This window comes from Prinia subflava, chromosome 13 (genome assembly GCF_021018805.1).
Source record: "Prinia subflava isolate CZ2003 ecotype Zambia chromosome 13, Cam_Psub_1.2, whole genome shotgun sequence".
Classification (NCBI taxonomy): Eukaryota; Metazoa; Chordata; class Aves; order Passeriformes; family Cisticolidae; genus Prinia; species Prinia subflava.
In genome coordinates, this window is record NC_086259.1 from 17,676,394 (window position 1) to 17,704,180 (window position 27,787).

Sequence of the window (27,787 nt, forward strand, 5' to 3'; positions counted from 1 at the left end):
TCTCTTCCTCAGAGGAAGGGGATACATGCAGCTGTGCAGCACTGCAGGTATTTTCATGCTTCACTTTCCACTAATATGAGCTGAACTGTCTTCTTGTGATCAGAACCTTCTCCAACTCCACTCCTATCACATCTCTGCTTATCCACCATCTGTTTAGTGGAGAGCAGCTGAAATGTGCTACCTCACATTTCATAAGTGAGAGCGCATTATTTAAAGCCCACGACGTCCAGTTCCGGTCAAGGATTCCATCTCCCTCCTGCTGGGGTAAATAATTACTGCTGCCTTGGACATTTCCTGTGTGTGTGGTCATTAAGTGGAAATAGTAACGAGGTTTTTTTGTGTTTTTCCCCAGTTCCAGGCCACAGTGAAGGAGGGGGTCACGGGTGTGATAGTGAACCTGACCGTGGGCGACCGGGACGACCCCGCCACGGGGGCCTGGAGAGCCGTCTACTCCATCATCAACGGGAACCCGGGGCAGAGCTTCGAGATCCACACCAACCCCCAGACCAACGAGGGCATGCTCTCTGTGGTCAAGGTGAGAGCAATCCCTCCTGCCCTGCATTTCTGCTGCCAGGTTCACCCCCGGGTTCGCTGCGTAAAGCGAGGCACGGCAGGGATAGGTTATTCGAAGATACAAAGTTGGCTGCCAGCTCTTGTCCAAGCTTTGTGCATAACTCCCTTCTTCTGTCACAGTAATTTTAATTCTTTTAGTCACAAGGACTGACTGTTCCTAACTGTGTTGCTGCTGTGCTTAAATAACACCCAGATTTGCTGTAGTCATCACAATAAATAGTAGATTTAAATACAAAGTTTTGTTTGTTGCTGGAGGTTCAATTAGAATTCAAGGGCCCCATTTTGTTCTCACTTAGACAACACATGCAAGTACAGGGAAGAAGAGGGCATCGATTCAGACTGAATCCACATTTCTAAAGTGGATTGGTCCCACATTTCAAAAGTCTCATAGGAAAATTTATTGCCTGTCTTTGTATGAAGACAATCCTATGTCTCAAATAAAAATAAAACAAATAAAAAAAAGAAGAAAACAGCCGTTTGCTGCCTGTACCAGAATGCTCTCATTTTGGCTTCAGAAGAGGCATTGTCAACTCTTAAGACAAATCCATGTATTCCCATGGCAGTGCCTTTGATTTCAAGACAGGAGCTGAGAAAGCAGCTTGTGTTGTTGTCATGGGTTGTTACTGAGTGCGACTCATTTGTTTGTTAAATACATGCTACATATAAATAAACATGTATATATGAGCACTGAATTGTGTCTGTGAGGTATGGCACAAAAAAATGCAAGTTAATGGACAGAGGGATGTCTCCATGCGTTTTTTAAGTTCATTATGTTTATTTTCTTCAATGTCTTTTAGAACTGAGTGTGTCTAATCCTAAACTCTCACCAAGTTTGAGTTGCAGGGAACGTTGTTGTTGCTTTCTGGTTAATTCTGCTGTCTGCAAGTTTGCCGGGGGCTAAAGGAGAAGGTGTTAAACCTTGTCCTTGAGCTTCACCCCCTGCTCGTCTGTTTTTCAGCCTCTGGACTACGAGATCTCAGCCTTCCACACGCTGCTGATCAAAGTGGAGAACGAGGACCCGCTGATCCCGGACATCGCCTACGGCCCCAGCTCCACGGCCACGGTGCAGATCACCGTGGAGGACGTCAACGAGGGCCCCGTGTTCCACCCCAACCCCATGGCCGTGACCAAGCAGGAGAACATCCCCGTGGGCAGCGTGGTGCTCACGCTGAACGCCACCGACCCCGACACGCTGCAGCACCAGACCATCAGGTGAGGGCTTTTCTCCTTTCCATCCCTCACTAAGATTTTGTGCCCAAAAATCCGCCCGCCAGAGCAGATTTATGTTTGACTTCCTTCAGCTCCACACACTGAGAAGTTACAATTTATATTTTTTTTCCCACAATTAGTGATTCAATTTGTTGTAAACACATGAGTGTATTAGACAGGAAATAATAATTTTTCCCACCGTGAGATTCCCACAGTAGAGGAATCAAGCAATTGACTTCGCTTTGCACAGTTTCCAAATTACTTTTAACCTGCTTGTTTATTCCTCTTCCTTCATGAAAGCCAGGGAAGAGATATAAAAGTTAAAAATATCTATAGAAACGATGCATCTGTTTTACATAGGGTTTAAATCAGTTTATGATAATTTATAATGTCTCTCAGTGAAATAATGACTGTCCATTTACTTTCAAGAGCTGAGAAAATATTTCCCAGTGAAAGACTGAAGCTAAAGGAAGATAAGACTTGGTCTTGTCCAGATAAATGAAAATAAATTATTATTTCTGTGCTATAACAGTATAATCCCACACTTGTGCCATCTTACAAGGAGTAAACCTGGATTATGTGGTATCATCATCTTATATTTTGATCCAGCTGGTTTTGTCTTTTGGCTTTAGATTCTATAAAAAATGAAAAACCAACAACTTTGTTCCCTAAAACTAAATTGGCTTTCCAGACAGATTTTCTCAGCATTTGAGAACTACATGTTAGGCACTACCACTAAAACCTACAGCTGTGTTTAATTTTTCATTTCTCCTCGTGAGTATGATTTCCCCCCGGTCTCAGTGTACATAAAAGGGGGTAAACACCTTGTGAGAATGACTTCAGAGCTGCAGCTGAACAACGGCTCTGTCAATCCAGACCATGGGCAGAGATCCCTCTGCTGTCACAGGGTTATTCAGCAGGGATTGTGCAACCCTTAAAGAAGGTTTGACACGTGTACTGTTCTGCAATAAAGCAAAATTCTGCTTATCTGAAGGAGTTCTCTGTCAGTAGCAAGCCTTGGTGCAAATGTCATTGCAGAGGGCTTGGGTTTGAATGGTAGGAGGTGAATTTTAGCAGGTGAGTGTGCCAATCTCCAAGGAAGGAGGGAAAAGGCAAGGCAGATAATTAAAAGTTTCAATTCTCTGCAATGCCTCAAAGATAACGTTGCTAATAACATTAATAGTTCCTTTTTTATCCTTTGACTTCTACCATAGAAATACCAGTTTATCTGGAGGATGGTTCTTAGCACATCTTTCTCCTTGTTTTCTAAATGGATTTATTTATAGAATAATTTCTTATTCTTAAGTTTAGATTTTGCTCCAAAGACCCCTTATTTCATACACAAAAATTTGTGTCTATGGATGGAATTTCTGTTTCTTGTCAGACAGGGCAATGTGACCCTCAGAAGCTTTGCTCAGAGCCTGGCTTGTGCAGGAAACAGATTTTTATTTCCTTTGGGTTTTGGACTGAGTTTAAGAAACAAATTCATTGATGTTCTCCATAATTTATGTATTTTCATGGGAGGTGGGGAAAACTAACATTTATTAACGTAACAGCTCATTTTGTGATGCCAAAAGAGAAAAGCCATGGAAGTGTAAGGATTTTATTATCAAAGCCAACAATCCAGCACCTATTATCTGAAATTTCCCCTTGACCTACTGATTTTGCTGAATTTCTCCAAACTACATTGACCCTGAATTCAAAGGGCACCCAATGAGTCACTGAATACTCTTCAATTAGCTCTAAGGGTGGTGTGTAAAGTCAAGTAACATAAACACAACTGGCTGCCAAGGAACCTCCCAAATCTTGACTAACTCATAAGATAAACAGAATTTTTGCAGAAGTTTTACTATATCTGCATAGCCAAGCATGGAAGGCTTATAGCCAAAAGCAAGATATTTTTTTCCCTTTTATGTGCAGAGAAGAAGAGCAGAATTAAGCTAGGCTGGGCTGGGAATGAGGAATGATCATATAAAGAAACGATGGAAATGGAAGTGGTTGTGTAAGTTAGAGGAAAATAATGCAAATGTAATGGGAATCTGGGAAGTGGCAGGATGCATCAGAAAAAGGCTAAATTTCACTACCTGTCAGTCCTATTGCTAAAATAACTGGAAAGCATAAAACAGCATTTTTAAAAGATGTTTTAATGCTGACAGGCATTGAAGCACCTGGGTACCAGCAGTGAAAAAGGCACTGTGCTATGAGAGCAGCATCTGCAATTAAAGACAGGCTCAAATTCCACGTATGGAAGCCAAAACCACTCCCTGGGTGGGGTCTGGCTGAAATATTTCCCTCAAATTCCCACGGAGAGGTGCGTGCTTAGAGTTTGGGACAATGGGCAGGACCTTTACAGGGCACTGACACCAAATTTGTGGTTCTCTATGATTGTGCCACCAGTCCTTGCTGTCACCATTTGGCAAAATAACGACCAAGCAGGGACAGCACAGGCTCCTAAATGAGTCTGTGGATTAATTGAATATTAATGACCATAGGTGAGCAATGTTTTGTCTGCAAGCAGCAAGGAATGTCAGAGTTGTGTTGTGTGAACAGTGTACATAACCCCCAACAAATATAAATCTCTTCAAAACGGGCAGAGCAGCAGAGAATTAGTAATGTTGGTGGGATTTGGGTTCTCTTTTTCAGCCTGTAACCACTGAAATATATCTAACTGCAGGGATATTTTTAGTTAATTTGCTGTATAGAACTTGTAGAAGGAGCTGCTGATTATTTGTAATCAGGAAATTTAGTTACTCTACTAGATATAACATGATAAATGCATTTCAAGGCCAACAAAAAAGAGCAGAGAAACCATTTTTGCCATTGTCTGCAACTAGATTGAATTTATTCTTTGAACAATGCAGATCTGAATCAGAATCAAATTACTTATCTCTGAAAAACGTGGCTTACTTTGTAAAATTTCCTGAAGACAGCTGTACTTTTGAAGCAATTTTCCTTTTTATTCTTCAGCTTCAAGTGTTTTTGCAGGCTGAGGAAGAATTTCATTTCAAAGCTCAAACAAGCTGGCAAAAAAAGTGTTTCAGTGAGAGGAATAAGACTCCAAATCACAGACCTGGGGCTGTGGCCGTTTGTCTGCACAGGAGTGGCAGGACTTGCACGGTGTCAGCTCTTCCCTGTTCCAGGGACATTAAAATTCCAGAGGGAGGTAGAGGTGGGAGCACCATCCTGGAAATAAGAGGTGGAAAAAAGTGTTTGTTCCACTCCCATTGCTCCCAGAAAGAAAAAGAGCTTGTTCAAGCTGGGTCACATTTCTCAGATTCATTAACCTTTCTTTTTTTCTTTTCCTCTTTTTTTTTAAGCATTTAAACCTCTCTACAGTTTCCATCTTTTCCAGAATTAAAAAAAATGAAAGCAATCCAGCAGGTCCCATTTTAATTATGACCCAACAATTTATTAATAGAACGGTAATGAAGTTTCTGAAATTTGATTTCTTAATCAGGGACCATTGTTATTTTTGTGCCAGATTTGAGAGTTTAATTTTGGGTACTTCTTCCCAACCTCTGAAATTTTAATCAGAAGTTTCAAGTGTACATGTCAATGAGAAGTTAAAGGCCAAATTTAATAACATTTTCTACCTTGGGAAATTAAAAGAAGAACCTCACTCTGAAATCCATTATTAACAGTAGATCTTAATTAAACACAGTTATGGTTCTCAGTATTTGACTGTGTGAAGAGATGGGTTTCAGTATTTTTCCCTTTTATGGGATTCAACAAGTCCAGAATATTCAATCGTTAGGCTTTTAACTACGAGTAAATAAGTTGTTTACTGCAGTGTATTTGTAATTTTTAATTAGAGCAGTGTTGTTTTCTGGTTTCATGGCTTATCGTGGCAATATATTTTTATTGCTTACTGTGCTCTTGAATTTTAAATTATTTATGTAAACATATTGTTTCCGTGTTTATTCTCAGTAAGCAATGTGACTTAGTGCTTCAGAAATATCTTCACAAGAGAAGTTTATTACAGCTCTAAAGCATATCTAATTCATTAAGTAGAATTAAAATGCAGCATTTGAAGCTGGAGAACTTAGAACCCAAACTGCACTGAGTTTCACGGGAACATGAAATGCTGCAGAGATATCTGAAGCTCTGTATGTAAATAAGGTGTATATTTGTGTATAATATTTATATCAAGCTGCCCCACGCAGCACAGGTGGCTCCTGGAAGCACAGGGACATCATTTCCAAGCCCTGCTAGTCTGAAAACGGGAGCAAACTCATTTATTACTGTCAGCATTTCCAAACTGCAGCTACTGCTCTGTCTGGAAGGGGACAAACTCTGTTTTCTTGATATAAATTGCATTTTTCCAGGCTGTAAACTAAGTGTTAATGAGGCTCACGCTGGAGCACCAGAGCAGGGTGAGGAGGAGGCTGAGCCCGAGTGAATTCAAAGTGGTTGTGTTTGTTTGCTGCCCTGGAGGAGGTTGTGGTGAGCCTCTTCTGCCAAATCTCCAGGGGAAGGATGAAACGGCCTTCAGTTTCCCAGATAAGACACTGGGAAAAAAATCACTGCAAGGGTGGTCAGGAATGAGAATAATCTGCTCAGGGAGGAGGTGGAGACACAGCTCTGGGAGTGTAAGAGGATGTGGTTTAGGAGTTGAATCTTGGCTGAGCTGGATCTCAAAGATCCCTTGCAGCCTTGGTGATTCTGTACACGATTTCCCTTTTCAGAAAGAACCACTGGTCAATGCCTTTGGGAACAGGAATTGTTGCTGCTGGGGCAGGTTTTGCTTTAGATTAGATCACCCTGACTTTAGGGTTGGTGCCTATGGAGCTGGTGGGAGTCAGTGGAAATGTTCCAATCTCTAATGGATGGCAGCCATAATCTTTGTCAAAAAAAAAAAAAAAAATTAAAAGGCTGCCTAAAATTCTATAAAATCGTGCTGAAACTACACCGAGGTGGGATTCATAGTTCAGTGAGTTTCTCCGAAATCTCAAATGGTTGAGAAAACTAAGAGAAATTCTCTGGAAAAAGCAAGTTTTACTCCTGCTCCTTCCCCTGGCCGCCAGTCCCCACCCTTCCACACAGTAAGCCATGAATCACAAAGACCATCCAAAAAGCCTCTTTCAAGTCTCTTGCCTGGATTTTTTCAGAGATCCTGAACCCCCTGCGAACAAGGATGAGGCTTCACATCACGTTGCTCACAGCCACTTAAGGGATCAATTTTTGCATACTTTGTTGCACATCAAGCCTTTTTAAAGCACTTTTATTGCTGGTGGAGGTCAATAAACTCGCTTTTTTGGGATACACTCCAATCACTTCTAGAAGTACTCCATAATGAGAGAGGGATAGGAAGACTTAAAGAGTGAATGCTTAGGAAGCAACACACTTAGTCATGGTTAAATATGTCTCCTAGAGTCTGAAGGACTCGTCTTTGATTCCTAACCACGGGAGATTTGTTTTCCTTGTGCAGACAGAAGAATAGCTCCATTGTTACAAATGAACGGCTGAGCCATGCTCTCAGCATGCAGCGCCAGAGTTTTTCACTGTAAGTTATACCCAGGAGCATCTCAAGTTGGCTCTGCAGTTTTATTGATGGCCTGCCTGAACCCAGCCACCGGGAATTTGTAGTGCATCTCCGGATCTGAAGCTGCTGTGTATCGAGCAGTGTACATTGTTTTTCTCTTCCTTTCTCTTTTCTGAGTTGGATGGAAAGGCAGGGAGAGACGGAATCTGCTTGAAGCAAAGAAAAGTTTTTTTTTCACTTCTGTCTTTGTAAACTTTGAAACACAGAAAGGCCAGCTCTGCAGAGCTGCAGGTATTGGTGCAAACAGTGCCAGAAAAGAGATTGAATCAGCTCTGGAGGGGTGGGCTTGGGCAGTTCCCTCCTGCTACACAACCACCACCTGCAACTGCAGGTTCTCAGTGGTCAGCCACTGCCTCAAGGGTATTTGACACAGCAGCCTTTTACTGACACTGTTCTTGAAGGTGTTAATACTACCTGAGTGGGTAATTATTGGGATGTTTGTATTTTGCTGTTATAAGACTAATAGTTGAAGGAAAAAATAGTAAAAATCTTGCATTGTCTTTTTTTTTTTTTTTTTTTTTTTTTTTTTTTTTTTTTTTTTTTTTTTGTCAGTTTGACCAAACTGACCTCCATTTTTTGTTTACTGAGCAAAATAAATGATCCCTCTTTCCCCACACAGCAAACTCTTTAGGGATATACATATATATCCAGCAATAAGGGAAAAAAGTAGAATTGTTTCTGGAGCAGTGATGTAGCTCCTTTATTCTCCTGTCATACCCAGAACCACTCTGATGTAACTCTGGAAGGGTGAAAATGGCTCAAGAGCCAAATCAGCCCCGTTTTCCCTGTGCAGGTGGTTTGGGGCTGGCCAGCACCGTCTGGATTTATCACCAACACTGAAATAATGTGGAGGAAGCATCTGGTTAAAACAAATAAAAAAAGAAAATAAATAAAAATTCTCAGGTGGGAGCTACTGAGATGGGACAGAAGAGAAGAAATGACTGGAATGAAATCCCAGTGCTGAGGGAATTGAAGCCTCTGCCAACGCTGGAGCGCGGGCGCTGCAGGAGCTGTGGACAGCGCCTGGTGCTGATGGCTCAGGAGAGGCAGCCCCACCTGCAGAGTGACAGGGTGTGCTTTTCCTCCGAGCTGGGAGCAGATGCTGGCAGTCTGCCCCTCAAGCTCTGCCATTCAGCCCCTTTGCTCCTCACAGGCGTTCCCTGGATGATTTAATTTACCCCCAGCCTGTCTGCACCTCCCTGCTCACTGGAGGGTCCCTGGCATCGCTGATTCCCCAGCTGCTGTCACAGTCTCTCACAGTCACTCCTCTAAGTCTCCCCTGGTGTTTCCTTTTACCCTTTTTTACTGATATTCTCTGCCTCTCTGTTGGGGCAGATGCTTGACCTCCTCTTTTTTCTTTTTGCTTTTGTATATCTTAATTTCCAGTGCTTTTTCTCCAGTTGGGGCTGAGTTCTGTTACAGCAGTTTTTGCCTTGCTGGGAAGTGAGGGATCTTCCCTCCTTGCCTTGTGTGTGTTCATCTCTTATCTTGCTATGATTTTTGGTTTTTCCTGGCAGTTGCCAAGGTTTGGGGAAAGGTTAAGGTACATAAACAGGTTGGTGTAGCATTATTTTCTTGTTCTCTCCTGGTAGAAAAGGAGGCAGGGCAGGGGTGAAGTTTTCACCCAGACTGAGTGAGGCTGTTCTGGAAAAAAAAAATGTCCCTTTCCTGAGGGGAAAACAAACAAACAAAAAATATCAATCTCTGTCTCCTTGATTGGTCTCTGAAATAGCAGAAGTGTCTGAATTAAATTATTAAATGCAGGAAGTCCAGGAATTCTCAATCCGTGGTTCATATTTTTGCCCAGAACCCAGCTACCTGAAGCTAGACTCCATCACTCCTCACAATACTTGTCAGAAGAACCTGTTCTTAAAATTTTCCACTGCTCTACTCTGTTGGCATAAATCATATTTAACATGTTGATATTAAAGCTGTGGATGATAGCATTGAAAATCTGTGTTTCCACAAAATCAAATAAGCCACAGTCACCTATTTCAGCTTGCCTTGATATTACCTTTGGAATCCTGAATTCTTGATTAATAAGGATGAATGTAGCATTTAAGGGGAGTTTAATTAGACCCTCTGTCTTTACCCTGCATAACAATATTATGCCACATTATGATTTCAACCGTGTCAGCACTCAGAATGAATGGCTGTGAACTGTGAAATTATAGGGCACATTTTTCATGTCACTGACTAAACAATATTGCAGATCTTCTTGAGAAATATAACAATAGGATCCATCAGTCACAAGTTATGCTTGCAGTGGAAGGCAGATCTAGACAATAACTCACTTTGTCATTACTGCTCCCTTCCAGTCTCAGAAAAGGCAGGGTTTTGTCTCTGGAAGAAGTAAAGAGTATCTTGATGATAATAAGTTAGCTATCAAGTTTGAGGACACAGTGTGAGGAGTGGTGTTGACGGGGAAGGGGGTGGTATGAATTTCTCTTAATATTTTAAAGCTGTTGAATTCTGGAGCCTCACTCAGCCGGGTTTGCTCGTGCGTGAACGTCTGTGTGGAGCTGCAGCTTTCAGTGGTGCTTTGACAGAAATTTATGTGTGTGATTGGAGCTCCTGGCACCAGTGGTGTTTTGCATGATGGCAAAAGCTCCTAAACCAAAGTTTTCCATGAAGATTGGTGCTGCACCCAGGCCTGAATCCTGCCATGGAGGGGAAGTGTCTAATTAAGCATTTCAGCACTCGTGCTTTTAAAGCAGGTACAGATCTTGGCTGGCACGGAGCAGATGTTGTCTGGCACATTATGGCCATATTTCACTAATTTACCATCTCCAAACTAAGCATAGAATAAATCATGGACACTTCTAATTCAGTGGCAAAACTCCTGCAGAATCTGGGGGTCGGTTTTCATCTGGGAGCAGGAGCTTTCCCCAGTGCTCAGAATTTCTGTGCTGTGTTTACAGCTGTGCTCTGTGCCCAGCCTGGGCATTTCAAGGCACAAAGGCCCCATCTCCTTTCAGGCTCACTGATGGTTATCCTTGGAGTGGAATTGAAGTTCAGTGAGGAAATTGTCAGGAGGTTTAAGCACTCATTTTTACTAAATGGAGCTCTGCAATGTTACTTTAATGGGAAAAACGCCTTGTAGAGTTCAGCCGGAATTTTTCTATTAACTTTGTAATAAGGATGCCAATTTCTGCAGAATAGTTTCTGAGTAAGAGCGAAATTATGTACTTTGTTAAGCAGCAGTAAGCCTGCAGATTCATCCTTGGTTCAAATGTGAATTACTAGGGACTGACTTCTCCCCAGTTTTGTGACCATTATACTCTAGGTAAATATGCCCACGGAGATGTGCATGCCTGCTCTGCACAGAGCAGATAATTATTGTCCACGGGATCCCCTGAGCTCCTCTGGGTAGTGCTCAGCACCACATCACCTGGAGATACCAGCCCTTCTCACCCAGAGCTGCTCTCACTCCAAACCCTGGAGGATTTTTACACAATTCCCTGTTTTAATGGGGCTGGCAGAGCACTGATTCCTCTTTCACACGGGAAATTTCCACAAGAATCCTCCCAGCCTGAGGCCCAGCCTCTCTGGATATCCAGCCCTGGGTCGTTGGTAGCATTTTACAGCCCCAGCCTTCATCTGGCAATGCCTCAGGACTAAAATAAGGAATTTTTTCTATTAGTAGGGAACAAGATGTGCAGATTTCTGGCCCTGGAATCTTCTAAGTTATTAACCAGTGTTTAAAAAGCATTTCAGCACGGAAAGAAAACAACACTGTCTCAGTTTTGCACATGTCCTTGTCAAGGGTGTTAACTCAATTGACTCATGGAAACTGCTGCAGAGTTTGGGTTTTGAAGTGCAAGGAAACAGAACAAGAAGGAAAAGCCCCTAATGGCTTTAATCTTTGTATAACTGTGCTTTTGAAGGAGTCCTTCTTTGTGCAGCCAGGTGAGTCCTTTCATTACAGCTTCTGTCATTTCAGGGAAGGGGGAAAAAACCCAGATTCTTTCAGTTTTACAGGTTTTGAGCCTTCCAGCCTTTTTGTCTGTCAAACTGAGACATTAAAATTCACCTCACAATGATGCTCTGGACCTGCATTGAAAGTGGCTGGAAAAACTTTCAGATCCCAAAAGACAAGGGAAAAGGGTGTGAGAAGTTTAACTCCTGGGCATCCAACCCAGGGTTAAAGAGCATGGAGTAACCAGGGTAAAATAGAATCTTAGGAGATTAAATACATTCAATTCACAGGGCATAATATTTGTGTGCACTGAATGCAATGGATATCAAGCAGAAAATACAATTATACATGACCAAACAGTGGAATACTTTTGGTAAAATATTTACCTCATTGGTACCACCCTGCAAAAATGGATAAAAAGTGTATCAGCACTGCCAGGGTGGTAAATTAAGGTTAAACAAGCAGCTCTAAACCTTCCATTTCTTGTTTTTTTTCAGTGCTTACACCCACAACATCTAATGAAAGCTCTTTTTGTGTCATAAATGAATATTTCTTTGGAGTTTCCCCTCTAACCTCTTCACATTTTCCATCACTGGCCAGCAGCTTTCTGAAAAGACACACAATTGTCACGTTGTTGGGTGTGTGTCTGAAGGGGGCTGGGTTTTATGAAGAGGAGCAGGATATAAAAATGGTGCTGTGCGTGGTGGATTTGTTGTAGGCAAGTCCTCAGATGCACACAAGGTGTGTACCCTGGCCAGAAATAAGCTTTTTCACCTGCAAAGGGAAATTACTGACTTCTTCAGCACAAATTCACCTTTTACTATATAAAGGATAATTTTTCTCTAAAGAATATGCTTAAATTTTTTATTTCCTTGAAAAATATTGGGGTGGTTTAATGTCTTGTATATTATATATTGAAATACACCTTGTGACTTTTTTTTTCTGAATATGTGGCATGATTTAATTTTGCTCATCCTCTATTAATATTTGCTTGTGCAAGGACAGTTTTGTTTTGCAGTAGCATCACTCAGACAAGGGATGTCACAATGAATATAACAGTGGAATCTGAGTTTTCTTGGGTTTGTTCAACAAGTGGAGAGCAGTATTTTGTTTTCTAACATCCCCTGGATGTTGGATGTTAGTTGATACAAGCAGAAAAGTGGAGAGGGGGGGAAATGCAGCACAGGAGCCTCTAACAAATGGAACAGCCTGGAACTGGTGACTTTAGAAATCAAACACCAAAGACTGGTTATGCACAGCCTTGAAACGTGGTAAGGGCCAGGGGGGTCAGAGACATCCACGGCTTCAGAGGGAGTTTGGACAGCCTGAACGCCTGAGAATCTGATCCACTGAGGTCAGAAAAGGTGAATCACACTGCCCTGGTCATTTGTTGTGGTCATTAAAGGCAGGGAGTTAGACAAACAAAAGAAACTGTGTGAAAGTGAAGGAAAAAATGTGACACGATATCACACCTCGCTCCACTGTTCAGGACAGAAGGAGGTCACCTGTTTCTTGTATAGCTCAATGTAACTGGTCAAATAAAACTCAAACAGAAGATTGTCCATTATGACCAAAAGAATGAAAGAGAATTAATTAAGTTTCTTTTGTAAGGACTGCACCCATGAAATACATAGTGTATTTGAAATCAGCTGGGAAAAAAAACCAAACAAAATCTTAATTTAGATATTTTTAGAGAGGACTAAATGTGCTTTTTCTTCACATTATCAGGTGATAATGTAATTTTTCCTTGGATATTATGTCCTCACATCATTCATCACGTTACTAAATTTCTCACCTATCCTTTTCTCCTTATCGATGCTACAAGCTCAATTCAGTCTCTCTCAGCTCTGCACACAGCAGGGACACAAAACAAATCCTTTTCCTGCTGCACACCAAGGACAACTTTCAGCCCAAAAGCACAAACAAGGGTGGCTGGAGAGAGGAACAAGAAGGATGGGACCTCACAGCCTGGAGCTGGAATTGGACAATTCAACCCCAATGTGCAAATGGACCAAAACTTACCAAAGTGTGAGACTTCGTGACCGTTTGTCCATTTTGGGTCCATTTAGGGACCATTTTGGGTCCATTTTGGGACCATTTTGGGCCCACCTTGGGTGCAGCCCTGGCCAGGCTCTTGTCCTGCCCAAGGTGTACCTTAAAGGCATTTTAATAAATATCTGCTTTATTCTCTGGCTGTGTCCAGTCTCTGTTCCAGCTCTGCCTTCCCAAGGCATCACAGCTCCCTCCTTCAGGGACTCTGTTGGGGACAGAGGGACAAGCAGTGGCCTTTGGTGGGTCCAGAGCTGTCCTCCCTGCCGTGGTGGGTACAGATGTGTTGGTGGATCTCCCAGCCTGGCTGGCAACGAGCTGATGCCAGCAGGAGCTGATGGGAACGTGTCCCCGTGTGCCCGGAGTGTCACCAGGGGCTGGTGGCACCCAGGGCTGTGACAGCAGCAGCAGCAGTGGCCCTGCAGAGGCTGAGGTGCTGCTGCAGCCCCCTGAGGCTCACACAGCTCTGCAAACCCCTCTGTGAGATGTCAGTTCTTCATTCAGCTGCTATTGTGAACTGCAAACACAAAATATCCTTCTGGGGCTCAGCTCCACACTCAGCAAAGACCTCAATAATAGCCCAGGCAGTGCTCTAATGTGAGAAAAAACCCAAGATTTAAGCCAGGTTTTGCCTGGATCAGTTTCAGCTCAACTCCCACGATCAGTGTTTTCCTTTTCCTCAGCGAAGCCTGCACTCCAACGTGGATCTTTGCCACTCAAGATTACGCCTGTCAAAGCCATGAAAACACACTCATAATCAGTGGCTTAGCAGCCAATATCTCCCCAAACTGAGTGTCTGCAGGGCACCCTGCAGCAGCAGCAGCACATTTGGTCCTGGCTGTGCCATCCACGTCCCAGCAGAGCTGGGGGACAGCGCTGGGTGCCCACAGGGACAGCAGAGGGAACGGGCAGGGCTGGGCTGGCATTCCTGCCAGCCTCTGGCTGCAGCGTGCCAGGAAACTGGGAGGCTTTCCTAAGTCAGCAGAACATTATTTCCCTCTCATCATCCTTGTGTTGTAAGCCCTGGGAATAGCTGAGTCTCAGAAATGAGCCCAGTGCGAGTTCAGCCAGCTCGGGAATGCCCCAGCTCTGTCAGCACAGGAAAACACTGCTGCTGCTTTTCTGGCACTGTCAGCTCCTTCACAGATTTCCTTCCTGAATTGCCACTTCTTGCACAGCCAATTTATTGTGTGTTAAATTCTGTTCTTTCTTAGACTACTTTTTCTTTTTTTTTGTTTTGTTTTGTTTTTTGTTTTTTGTTTTTGTTATTGCTAGGCCAAGAAAATGCAAGTGCAAATATTCATGCTGGCTCATCCCTTTCAACCCAAACCATTCCAGGATTTCCTCTAGCACTGTAGAAGTGAAATCTACTACGTGTATTAAGGGATAGGATGGAGAAAAGTCTTTCTGTTAATAACTCTGAGCGCCTGGGGAGTAGCCATGTGTGTATCTTCAGACTGAGACACTGTTTGTGTCTCTGCTGTTTCTGTCATTTGTGAACATTTTTTCCTTCCCAAAGATGTGTCACTAACAGGAAATTTTAGTAATGGTTAGTACCAAATGTTAATGTTTAGTACAAAGGAAGAAATCCTGCTAAATCTTCAGGATTTCATTTCCAAAATGTCCCCTTGATAGTTCCTGGTCCTGGGAGAAAGGCCTGTGATAGTTCTAGACTTTATTATTAATTATTTTCACAGTGGCAAGGTGTTATTTCCCATCGCTGGGATATCCAATGTCCTCCAGATTTATACTGGACTGGGAATGTTTGAAAAGTACTGATGGAAAAAGGCAACAAAAGAGGCAAGAGAGTGTGCAAGAGGCAGCTGGAGGTGCCCAGGGGTGTGTGCCGTTCTGAGGCACAGACACAAACGTGCTGCAATGATTATTTGGTACTTTTGTCATCCTCTCCTTTTGGAAATCCATTGGCAGAGACAGATTCCCTTCCTCCTTGAGGAGTCCCGGAGCCAGCAGCGGGGCTGTCCCAGGGCTGGGCTGTGCTGGGTGCACAGGCTGGGATGTGAGCTCTGCTCCTGCCCCTGCCCTGCCCTTCTGTGCTTCCTCTGGTGGCAGCCGAGCCCTCCTGGCAGCTGCCAGAGCCATCCCTTGGATCCCTCGGGAGCAGCCCCAGCCCAGCAGGGCTGCACTGCCCACAGACACTCACACTTCACTCCGAGCCCCTGGCAGCTCCTCCCTGCCCACCCCTTGAAGATAACCCTGGGGATCTGTAAAATGCGCTATTTCCCAGCTGTTTCAGCAGTGAATCTGCTGGGCTCTTACAAAAATTCCCCGTTTTTAGCAGAGCTGCCAGGGCAGTTCTTGGACAGTGAGAGCAGCAAATGGATTTGCAGTGGGAGCAGCTGCCTCTGCTGCAAGCACAAAGAGCAGGTATGTGCAGAAACTTTGATGGAGTTTTGCTGCCAAAATCCTTCTCTGGGTAGTTTGTAAAAGACCCTGAAGCTCATCTGATGCTGATTAGCTTTTGAGGCACAATTGCTACAATGAGAAAACTTCTACTGATTTGCATGTGTTGACAATTATTCTAACAGTAACAACCTGATTATACCAGTGTGTTAGTCCCAGATATGGTGTATTATTCCCTAGCTTTAGGAATAATTCTGATAGTTATGGCCTCTGGCTTCATTTAAGCATAGCCCTAATCACTTCTGATTAAAACATACATAAATGAGTTTGTGGATTTTTAATTTTTTTTTTTTACACCTCATCTTCTAGGGGGTTCTTTTGCCCCAAAGGAAAGAAAAAGAGAAAATTAAGTTTCAGCACACAGAAATGTTTGAAAGACTGTACAAAAATAATGAAAAATATTTTCATATCCAGAACATTTTATTTAACCACCTCATTAATACAGTTTTATTATTTTGATTTGATTAATAGCTATAGGTTTTGAGTTTAGATTTATTTTATTATTCGAGTTGCAATGACTCTCCTGTTACTTTCTTCATGTTTACCAAGGGCTTTATTATTTTTTCACACCATTATTCCTCCACACAAATAACTAATTAGTCAACCATTTTCTCATTTGACACTTCCCAGTGGCGGGGGACTGAAAACTGAATTTCATCCAATTTTTCACTCTGTTTTGATGGTGTCATTGGAGATAGGGAATTGTGATGAAAGCCAGCCTGGTAAATCCCTGATGTGGCAAGAAAACAAAGCTGAGATGAGGAATCTTTTAGCTGGGATGGGAGGTGGGTGTGTGGTTTTCAAAGTGCAGGTTTTTGCAGATGCAAACAGGAGCAAACCCTCCCTGCAGAGAGGCCACAGCCTGCAAACCCTTCCTTATTGTCCTGGTTTTTCTGAGTTTTTTTAAAGACTTCTACTTGTTCTTAAGATGGAGTCAGTTCTTTAGTTTCTGTGCAATATTAATTTTTCACTTTCTCACACTTTGGAACATAAACAACCTTTCTTGTTTTTGTTCACTGTCCTTTGCTTACATATTTCCAGCCTGAAAATAATGTTGGTTGACAGCTGGCCTGGCCAGTGGGGTGAAGGGGGGTAACCCCAGAAGCCAATCCACAACCAGACCCACAAATGCATAAAAATGGAAGAAATAAACAATCTCACCTCTTTTTGGGGAGCAGCCCTTCACTGCAGACCTCCTGCCTCTGTGCTGTTGTTTTGTGTGCCTTCCAACCCTTCCTCAGGCTCTGGAACCTTCTCCAGGGCTAAATCTGACATCTCTGGCACTGCAATTGTGATGTGTGTTTAGACAGGATTAGCACAAAGCATCTGCAAGGGTAAATGTGGGAATAAACCCCCAGGGATTGGAGGGACACTCCGGGATCACCCAGGGAAAAGCTCCTGCACGAGCTGTGGTGCCCCACGTGCAGAGCTGATGGATTCACCCTGGAAAGTGTCTGGGTTAGCAGTGAAAATTCCATTTCCAGTCAGCAAAGATGCACAGAGTCACTTGTGGCACAACACTGATGGGGGTTTTAATTTATTTATTTTTTAATTGTACTCCAAGTTGACATTTCCAGCTTGTGAAAATAGTGCAAGGTCATAAATCTGTTCCACGAAGCTGAAAAATGTCTCTTGATAAATCCTCAGTCTTCAGTGAGTTTAAAATTGCAGCTGACCTAACACCTTCCTCAACAGTGTTGCCAGAAAATGTGATTTATTTCAGGTTTTAGATTTTGTTAATGATATGTTTATTCTGATTAATAATAATAGTATCGATTTCAGATTAAATTTGCTTTTTTTTACATTTTATTTATTTTAAAGAATCTAGCCAAAGTAACTTGAGCACGTCTGAATCTCTGCAGGAGAGCACTGCAGGAGGTTTTTCACAGCCTGCTGCTCATGTAGCATAGAGATTGAAATCCAAATTCAAACCCCCTCATTTCATGTGATTTAATGGTAAAGAAGCCTGCCTAGCCTTAGCTTGGTAGCTGGAGTGTGTAAATCAAAGATGGAGAGCAGAAGCAGAGGACAATTTAGATTTTATTTTCTTTTCTGATTTTTAGCACCATCTTTTGGGTTAACTTTGTGTTAATAGAGCATGGTTACAAGGAATGTGTTTAGGCCAAGGATTAGGTGAGGTTTAAGATCCACAAAAGGTTTTGAAAGCTGTTGGTGATGATCTGCAGACGTTCCTCCCAACCTCAGCCGCTCTGTGAGGCTGTGGAACCCTGAGGTCAGGAGTGCAGGCAGCCCTGAGAGCCCTGAGGATCAGGAATCAGCACATTCACAGCTGGCAGGAGAAGAGTGGGAAACCCTGGAGAGGTCACTGCTGCCTTCAGCATTTCTCTTGTGACCTGGCCTGTAGTCCCTGGGATGTCCAAATGTTCATGCTCAATGCTCACTGCATTTTGTCTCAATGACAAAAAATTGTGTGATGGAGCATTCATGTTTTGTTTCCCTTTGATCTGAAATCCCCTGGTTGCCTTTTAGTCCTTACCTGCAATGGAAATTAATTCAGGTGACCCAAATAAAGCCTCCCTTGTGCTTAGGACGGGCTTTGTCACAAGGACCATGAGCTGCTGCCCTGCACCAAGCTGTGTTTAGGGGCTGCAGCAGCAGATTTTAGGCAGTGGCTTTATGTCTGAGCAAAAAATGGAACCCAAACCTCTGTATTCACCTGCACCTCATAATTAATGCGTTTAATCAATCCATATTGTGTTTCAGTGAAAAAGAAAAAGGTGAATCACAGAATAACAGGATGGTTTGGGTTGGAAGAGCCCTTAAAGGTTTCAGTAGCTGAAAAAGAAGGTGAATCACAGAAAAATAGAATGGTTTGGGTTGGAAGAGCCCTTAAAGATCATCTCATTCCGCCCCCTGCCGTGGGCAGGGATGTCACCCATGAGACAGGAATGCTCCAGGCTCCATCCAACCTGGCCTTGGAAAATGCAGGCCCACAGCTGCTCCAACAACATCCTTACAATGGCTTCAGTGCCACAAACATTTTAAAATTAAAAAAAAAATCCCAAACAGCACAACACAATCTTGGAAGTTGCATCAAAACTCTTTACAAAATCAAATATCGGTCTAGAGACAGAACATTATTACAATATACATTAGAGAATATTAGCAATATACATTGCTGCTCCTGTTTTCATTTCACTTGGGATGGGAATTAGAGACCCAGCTGTGCAAGGCTGGGAATGTACAGATAAATAGATAGATAGATATGGATATAGAGATAGAGAGAGAGATAGAGATATAGAGAGATACAGAGATATGGAGATGATATAGAGATATAGCTGGAGATAGAGATGATATAGATAGATATGGAGATATAGATGATATATAGATGATATATAAATGATATAGATATAGATATAGATATAGATATAGATATAGATATAGATATAGATATAGATATAGATATAGATATAGATATAGATATAGATATAGATATAGATGATATAGATGATATAGATATAGATATAGATATAGATATAGATAGAGATAGAGATAGAGATAGAGATAGAGATAGAGATAGAGATAGAGATAGAGATAGAGATAGATAGATGATATAGATATAAGATAGAGATAGAGATAGAGATAGAGATAGAGATAGAGATAGAGATAGAGATAGAGATAGAGATAGAGATAGAGATAGAGATAGATAGATATAGATGATATAGATATAGTTATAGAGATAGAGATAGATAGAGATAGAGATAGAGATAGAGATAGAGATAGAAGATAGATAGATAGAGATAGACATAGATGATATAGATATAGATGATATAGCTATAGCTATAATTATATATATAGATATATAGATGGTTTTTGCCCTCCCCAAAGCTTATGACCCAGCCCAGCCTTTGTTATCTCATGGCCAAAAAGCAGCAAAACGTCTGTGTGTCCTGTGTAATGAGTGTGGAGTGTGGTTCAGCTGGAGAATTGCTGTGCTGCAATAAGGTTCCCTTCCTGCTCTTCCTGGTGCCATATGCTGCCGTAATTAGTGCAGGCAAAAGGTAATGAGAGCACCGTGGAGGAGAGGGAGCTCCGTGGGAAGCAGGTTGGTCTCTAAAACTCTGCATTATGTCATCCCTACACAGAGCACAATACAGTTGTAATCCAGGTTTTTCATCTCTAAAACTCTGCATTATGTCATCCCTACACAGAGCACAATACAGTTGTAATCCAGGTTTTTAATGGTGCACTTATATTTTGGGAAGTTTTTCTTATCTTTCCCTGAGAAGCTCCCCTGCTTCCAGGAGTGGATATTTGTGCTGTAATTGCTGCACCAGTCTCTCTTAAATACCTGTGAACCTTTTCCCAGGGGGACTGGCTCATGATTTTCCAACCAGCCTTGATGCAATGCCGTTTATAAATTTTAAATTATTTCCATATATCTGCTACTCTACCGTAGTTCTGCACCAAGTGCACATTTTGATTTGTGCTCTGCTCTGCACCCATAACCCCGCTGTCTCTCTTTGGAGGTCTGTGTTGAAGGTGTGCACTCCAACATTGCAGCAGACAATTTCCAGTCTAAGGGAGTCACTTTTGCTGCTCTCTTTGCAGTGCCTGGCTCAGACACGGCCAGGACATGAACTCAGTGCAAGGAGGTCACAGTCAGAATGTGTTACACTCACTTTCCCTTCCCTCCTGTCACACAAGGCAACCGTGAGCACTCTTTAAAATTAAATAAAAATGAAATAAACTCCATGAGCAGCACTAAATTGCACTGCTGCAAAGTAGAATAAAACCAAGCTAAAGAGTAATTGGCACACCAGAGAGCACAGCTCTGTGTACACCTGATATTTCTCTGTGCTCAGGGCTGAAGAGACAGGAGGTACATCTAGAGCAGCTCATGTTTAACCACCCAAAAGCTTCTGATTTTAACAGCTGCTGTGCAATCGACAGATCCCACCCAAGTCAAAAGTGGGAACTGAATCTTTGCATTCAAAACTTGTGTTTTTATCTCGGTTTTCATGATGAGTCTATTCTGAACCTTTGCTAGCAGAGCCCTCAAAAAATGGAACAAAGAGCAATTATCTTGACTGTACCGCAACATGCTCTTACAATAAGTAAAAAATGTGGTGGGAAAGACAGAGTACTACTTTTACAATATCCTGTGCCAAATCACAGGTTATACAATCCAGGTTTTTATTTGCACAGCCAACAGTGCTTTGTAGAGCAATCAGGGAAGATAATACAATCCATTTTACATTCTCATTACTTTAGAAGTGTTGAATCTTCTGAAATGGTTTCAGGGTTAATTGAGAATTTGCAGTTTTACAATAGACTAGGAATTGTTTAGCCTGCCCTTGTTTCATATTTTTGTGCATACCTTTGTTTCAAAGTTATAAAAACAACAATAAAAGAAGAAACAAAGAAGTGAAATGAAATAATGATCTGCATTGTTGCCATTCCAGGCACTCATTTTTGTGGGAGATAAAGCTGAGCTATTGATTAATGTTTAAATGGCTATTAAGGGGAAGGACACGTTGGGCTGATGGAACATCTCACTGTGCACTAATGCTTTCCTTTGATTCTTTTCCACATATTTCCTAAGGGATAATTTCTGCTCCTGGGGAAGCCAGTGGTGAAATTCTGAGTTTCTTTTCTGCCAGCATAAATAAACCAACTATTTCCCCTCTTTATCTCTTTTTCTGCACAAATTCCAAAAGTTTCTGGTTTCCAAACCTGCTCTTTAAACTTATTTTAACATCATGAGAGCCCATAAAGGTGTGTAATTTCTCCTGGCTGTATGTGCTGCAGTTTTGCTGCTCACTCAGGCTGCCTGAGCACCAAAATGTTCCTGCGCACCACAGTCAGGCTCAGCAGCCCCCAGGAAATTTCATTTTTCAAGCCTGAAGCAAAGTTTTGGTGAAAAACAGCAGCCTGGGCAGGGCTGGCTGTCAGTACTTTGTTGGAGACTGGCATTTTATTGCATTTTACCTTTTTTTTTACCCCCCAACAATGTGTTATTTTTGTTTATTCCCTCATACTTGCACTGGTGATGTGTGGGGTTTTTTGGGTTTTTTTTGGGGAGGGTTGTTTGTTGTGGTTTTGTGTTTTTTGGGGTTTTTTTTTTGCCAACATTATCACACAGGACTTTCAGGTGAATTCACTTTCAGGTGAATCCCACTGTGAGGCACTGCCTTGGCACAGACTCATTAAATAATAACAGGTTCCATGTCAATTACTGGTAATTTAAAATGCCTGTAAAAGGTTGTATGGTGGTTTATGACCTATAACAATTCACTACAAAAAAGATAAACAGGTTATTATCCCAAGTATTGATTATATGATTGGAGTTTTGGTTTAAAATGCTAACACATTTAATTGGGGAGAGAATTGGTATCAGTTAATTCAGCTCTGGGTTGTTCTATTACTTAATATATTTAACTGAGTATGGAATTAGGTCCTAATCATGAACATTCTTACATTTATTGCTTCAGTCAAGCAGGGAAGCTCCTGGTGTGTAAACTCCACAATCTCTCTAAACGTTTCCAGTTTTGGACGCTGAATATTTGTGCTGATTAAAGGGGGAAAAAGCACACCAGGGAATTTCATCTTGTTGGAGGATCTTGGAGACAGCATTTCCAAGCTCTGATTGAGACAGCGTGGATGTGGTTGGATTTAATCAGCTCGAGGAGGAAGCTCCTGATGCCAGAATGCAGAACAAGTGTGGGCAAACAGGGCTGGCTGTACCCACCTCCCCACAGACCCGCTGAATTCAGGGTCTGACTCTCTTTTTGCTGCCATTCCTCACAATTTAGTACATTTCCAGCTCACCTAAATTAAGAAATGGTAAGGAAAAAAAAAAGAGAAACACTCAAAAAGTAAATTAAAAATATGACTTCAAGTCCAACTGGAATTTTGAGTCTGGAGAAAGGAGGGTTGTGATAGGATTCATGAGGTCAGTGTGGATGCAGAGGTGCATTGGAAGTGTTCAGGCTCTATAGCACAGGTCCTACATAATATCCTAAATATTGATTTCTCTGCTAAAGTTTGGGATATATATAATATATCCAAAGGAAGTGACTCAAACCTCTCTCTATATCTCCCTCTCCAGCTAAGCCTGACACTGAACTGTCTCCAAGGGAAGGCACGAGCTCAAATTGTGTTTTTGAAACATTAAGAAACCCTCTGGTGAAATCCAGACAAATTCCTTTGCAGCACTGCCATCATTTCACGTCCGGATCTATAAATTGGTTTAACAACTCCTGCACTTCTGTTCAGGTACTCAGTGCACAAGGACCCAGCGGGGTGGCTGGAAATCAACCCCACCAACGGCACGGTTGGCACCACGGCAGTGCTGGACCGGGAATCGCCCTTCGTGCACAACAACGTCTACACCGCGCTCTTCCTGGCCATCGACAGCGGTGAGTGAACCCTTGCCTGCAAAATTAACCATGGGCTGCTGCACTTTGTGGCTTTTTATCTTCTTTTCTGACAGAGTCAGGGTTAAATGCATGGGTGTTGTTTCGTGTTCGGACTCAGGTGTTTGTTAATTCTTGTCTGTGTTAAAATCTCGCAAACTGAGAGTTCTACAGCAGTTCTAGCTAGCAAAGTAAAAACTGGCCCCTGACTCTTTCTCTACAAGGCCTTTTAAGGATAAACTGTCCAATTAAGAAATGACACCTAAATTATTTTTACTTTTAACCCAATAACCAACCACCTGTGGCCCACAATGTGGACTTTTCTACCCAATTACAAAACATCACCCAGACCCGTGAAGAAGAAGGTGAAAAAGAAGGACTGGCCTCTGCCCTAAAACCTCCATCCTGCTTTATATATATCTATTACTGTATTCTAAACCTTTAAACTCTGAGTTTTCCACGCTGTGATACCACACACTCTTATTCAAACCCCACACCCACAATCCCAGTGCTGTCACTCAATTTTAGAGCCTTTTCCACGGCCTCAGGTCAATGCAGTGTTTGCTTGGGGGTCAGTGCCTGTCAGCACAGAAAATCCCAAATTCTCAGTGCCCAGGGTTCCAACAGCACTTCTCTGCCTGGACACCTAAATGTGTCAGAGACCATTCTGGAAAATAGAAGAAAGAGGAATCAATTTAAAACTTCAAATTTATAACAGTTTTAATTTAGGTTTATACTTTGCTCATTTATTCCTACATTGATGTCTTAGTGCTAAGTGCAATTAGTCTAGAAACGTTCTTGGAAATGTAATAAATCATCCCAATCTGAGTTAATTTCTTTACAATATTTGAGCAGTCAGGGTGCCTGAGGCACTTAAATACCAATAACAACTCATCCTTGGAATTCTGGATTATAATCTGTTCAATACAGTAACAATAAAAACATAACTAAACCCCTCGTTAAAATGCAACCATTTTTGCATATTGTGTATAATAAAGTTCCTCCTGTCTAATAAAATCCAAATTAACCTATCTAGGGAAAATTCAGCAAGTGACTTTGGAGCAGAGGAAGAAAGAGAAAATCCTGAATGTTCCAAGTCTCCTGAGCTAAAGGCACAAAATAAATAAAAGATTTGCCTGTAATCTAACAGCTAATATGCTAACATTTTTTCACAGCTGCAGCTGGTTTGGACCTGGTGATGAATTGTAAAATGCTGTTTTTAAGAGAGTAATTCTACATTTTTGTAAGCACATGACTCAGGGAACATTTGCAGGGCCTGACAGGAGAAAGAAAATATTGCCTTAAGTATAACAGAAAAAAAATTCTGCTGAGGTGATGATTTACTTATACATTAATATACATATTTTCCTTCGGAAATTTCTGGGGGGAAATGTAGTACTAAACATATTTCTGTCTTTTTCTTGCTACTGGATTTTTATTTTTTTTTAATGCATCCTAAAATCAGGTGCACTGGGAAATGTCATCTCATGATGAAAGTAAAATTTTGGGATATTACTGAGGGGTTACCCAAAGGACAAAGCTGCGTTTTAAAGGTGAAGCCAGATATTGTCAAAGGGAATAGATGGAGAAAGGAGATGAGGGCTCTTGACTGTGGGAACCAGCCTGAGTAATGTGGATTTTGGGGGACACCTTCATGTTGCAACTTAGGCCTTGCTCATTTATCCTAAGCCCAGAATTTCATGGCTTTTAATTCTGAGATTTTTATTTTTTTCCCACTCTGGAAAATGAGAGAAGGGAGAGCTGCACTGAACAGCGGAGCAGGAGAGAAAAGGAATCCAGTTCACCTGGGGCTCTGAGGCAGCAGCCGATTCCAGCCCCTGTAATTGTGTTTATTTGTGGTTGTGCAGCCCTGTGCGTGCAGGAGTTCGTCTTCTCCAGCATTATTGACTCCTGTGAATGCAAGGATTGCAAACCACCCGTGTGCACTGGGGACTGCCCTGCCAAGGTGTTAATAATGCTCATTCCAGAGCACTGCCCTCCTGCCGTGGGCACGGGAGTGGCAATAAACAGCAGAGATTAATTAGCTGATATTATCCTTGTGCCCTGCATCACCTCTGCATTAATTACCAGGCAGCTTGGGGAGCACATGAAACTTAGGGATGGGGTGGGAAGTGGGAAGATTTTCTGCTGTCCTGGAGGAATGACTCTGTGGCTAAAGCAGCCAAGGAAGTTCTGGAGTGGATCTCAGCAGGTTGGGGACCTGCCCTGTCCCCTGCAGGGACAGCTGGGACTGGCAGGGTCCCTGGGAAGGGCTCCCAAATTTGTTTCCAGGCCACTGACAATGTGCACCAGCACGGCTGGGAGACACACTTTGCCTCTCCAGCCATCAGAGCTAACGTCCAACCCGAAATATTGCATCAGATGAGAAGGCAGATTGTGGGGGAATGACAGGAAATGAATACAGGATTGTTTCAGGACTCTAAAAGAAGGTTATGTTAACTTAGAAAGTGGAAAAAAATCAGACTGAGCATAGCTGTGTGCATCTCTTTAGAGCAGCATTGTCCACAGACTGCAGGTCTCTCTTTCAGGTTAATAAGTGGAGCCTGTCTAATACCACTGAATCTGCCTGGGACTCCTCAGTGAGAGGGCAGCCAAAGGCAGGATTAAGAACTGACAAATGAAATAGGGTAATAAAGTGAAAATTTAGAGGCATTTCCAACAGAGCAAGTCATTTGCTTGGCCTGACAGACTTGTGGTAAAAAGGGAGGAGAGGAAAAAAAGAAACACTTTAGCAGAAATTCATTTTTCAAAAGTGTTCAGTGGAAGTTTTTATTTCCTTTGGCCTCTCAGATTATCTCTGGGTCAAATCTGAGCTGTGCTGGCACAGGCACTGAGGAAGCCTGAGCTGCCACAGCTTTTCTGTCCTTTCCTGGAAATACAGAGAGCTCGGGCAGTGCCCAGGGCAGAGCCCAGCAGAGGGAACTGGAGCCCAGAGCAGCTCCCAGCAGGGCAGGCACTGCCAGAGCTGTGATAATCCTTAACAGAATTTATAGTGAATCACTCTAAAATCATAAAACCCTGTACTTTAGCCACATGCTAAAGCATAAATACAAATATTATTCAGTGTTCATAGCACTAGAGTTTACCTGCTTGCAGAAGAGTTCTGTTGTCCCATTGTGTTCCAGGCTCACCTGTTTATAAAATGAACTTACACTGGAGTTCTGTCCTGGGAGAGGAGTGCAGACAGCTGCAAACAAACTCCACAGTGATCTTTTTTCCATCTCCTTTTGCTGATGTCAGTAGAGAATCTGTCATCAGCAGGCACTGACTCCCTGTTATTACACTTCAGTGCAGGGAGCAAGTGCCAGGGCATTTTATTTTTTTTTTATCTGTAAAGTCTTGGATATTTCTGTCACAAGTGAAACCTGGAGCTTTGTAGTCTTGTGTAAATCCATCACATCTTTATCTTTTTTTGGGACATCACAAAACTGCTCTTTACCAGTAGGACAGGAACAATGAAAGGGGCATAGAAAATGGAGTCACTCCACTGCAGGAAATAAGTTGGCTCTTTGTGAGATTCCTTTTTGACCTTTATAATATTATTTCTCAGCATTATCAAATTAACTGTGGCTCAGGGTGGTAAAGTATGAATTATGTTATTCCTGATCTGAACAGTCCCTGTATCTTCCCAAACACACCTGAAACAATGTGAACCAGCAAATTTGATGGAAACAGCATTAATTCATAGATAATAAATTTTTGACCTTTAATGGGGGTGCATTACACTTGAAAAAGGACTTTTTGGAAGAAATATCCTAATTTTCTCAGTACATTTAATTTCAGTAAAAGGTCAACGCAGCGTCTTTAGAATTTGAAAACTTTTTATTAAAGACCTGTGTGAACGTAGAGTCTCTGGCCTATTAAAGAAGAAATTAAACCCTGGTAGGAAACACCATGCAGCAGAGTTAACACATTAAAGTGTCATGGACTGTGTTTAATCCGAAAATGAGCTGATAATGGGGCAAAGTCAGGTTTATGCAAACTTGGGAAGCGTCAGAGGTGTCACTCAATTAACAGAAGTGCCAACAACGGTGATGGTTTTATTTCCTGGATTTTAGCACTCTAATCACTGAGCCCAGCGCGGTGTCACAGCATTACTGGGAGCTTTTCTGCCAGGCACACCCCTGTGAAACTCAGAGGAGAAATTTCCTGGGTCTGAGAAACCCGTGTGGAAATTCCAGATGTGCTCTGTGGCCACGCTGTGGTGTCACCCTGCAGATTCTGTCATTCACTGGAAATTTGGGATGAGGATCACAAAACAGAACACCCGCGTGTTTTTCTCATTCAGCCATGCTAGAATCTCTCTTTTTTCCCCCCTGTATTCTGAAAGTTTGAGTCAGGAATCTGGGAAAAGTAAGGGAGCAGGAAACCATGGCTGGGGGTGAAGCTAGAAAATACCTGGAAAATGTGTGAAATCTTTAAAAGATAAAATTAGCCTCTCCATTTCCTTTTAGAGCCATGAATAATAATTTATCCCCAGATTTCCCTTACTTATGCAATAATCACTCTTTTCTGTGGAATTACTATCCCATTGTGTAGCCTTTCTCTATCTCTTTAAAAACAGAATCTCTGGTTATTGTTGGTTGTTTGACTCACAGAAAACCCTCCTGTGTTGTCCAAGGCTGTCACCCAGTGACAAATAATGGCACACTGACCTTGCTGGGTGGGTTAATT

At 42.2% G+C, this 27,787-nt stretch overlaps 1 protein-coding gene across 3 annotated transcripts in view; it reads left to right on the top strand.

The window, feature by feature from the left end:
- Window positions 1–27,787, top strand: part of CDH13 (cadherin 13) — a 440,900-nt gene that overhangs the window by 391,176 nt on the left and 21,937 nt on the right. For all 3 annotated transcript variants that reach the window (XM_063410982.1, XM_063410981.1, XM_063410983.1), the window contains 3 exons: window positions 353–535; window positions 1,532–1,785; window positions 22,953–23,095. In XM_063410982.1, the coding sequence (XP_063267052.1) occupies window positions 353–535; window positions 1,532–1,785; window positions 22,953–23,095 (580 nt within the window). The remainder of the gene's footprint in view (window positions 1–352; window positions 536–1,531; window positions 1,786–22,952; window positions 23,096–27,787) is intronic.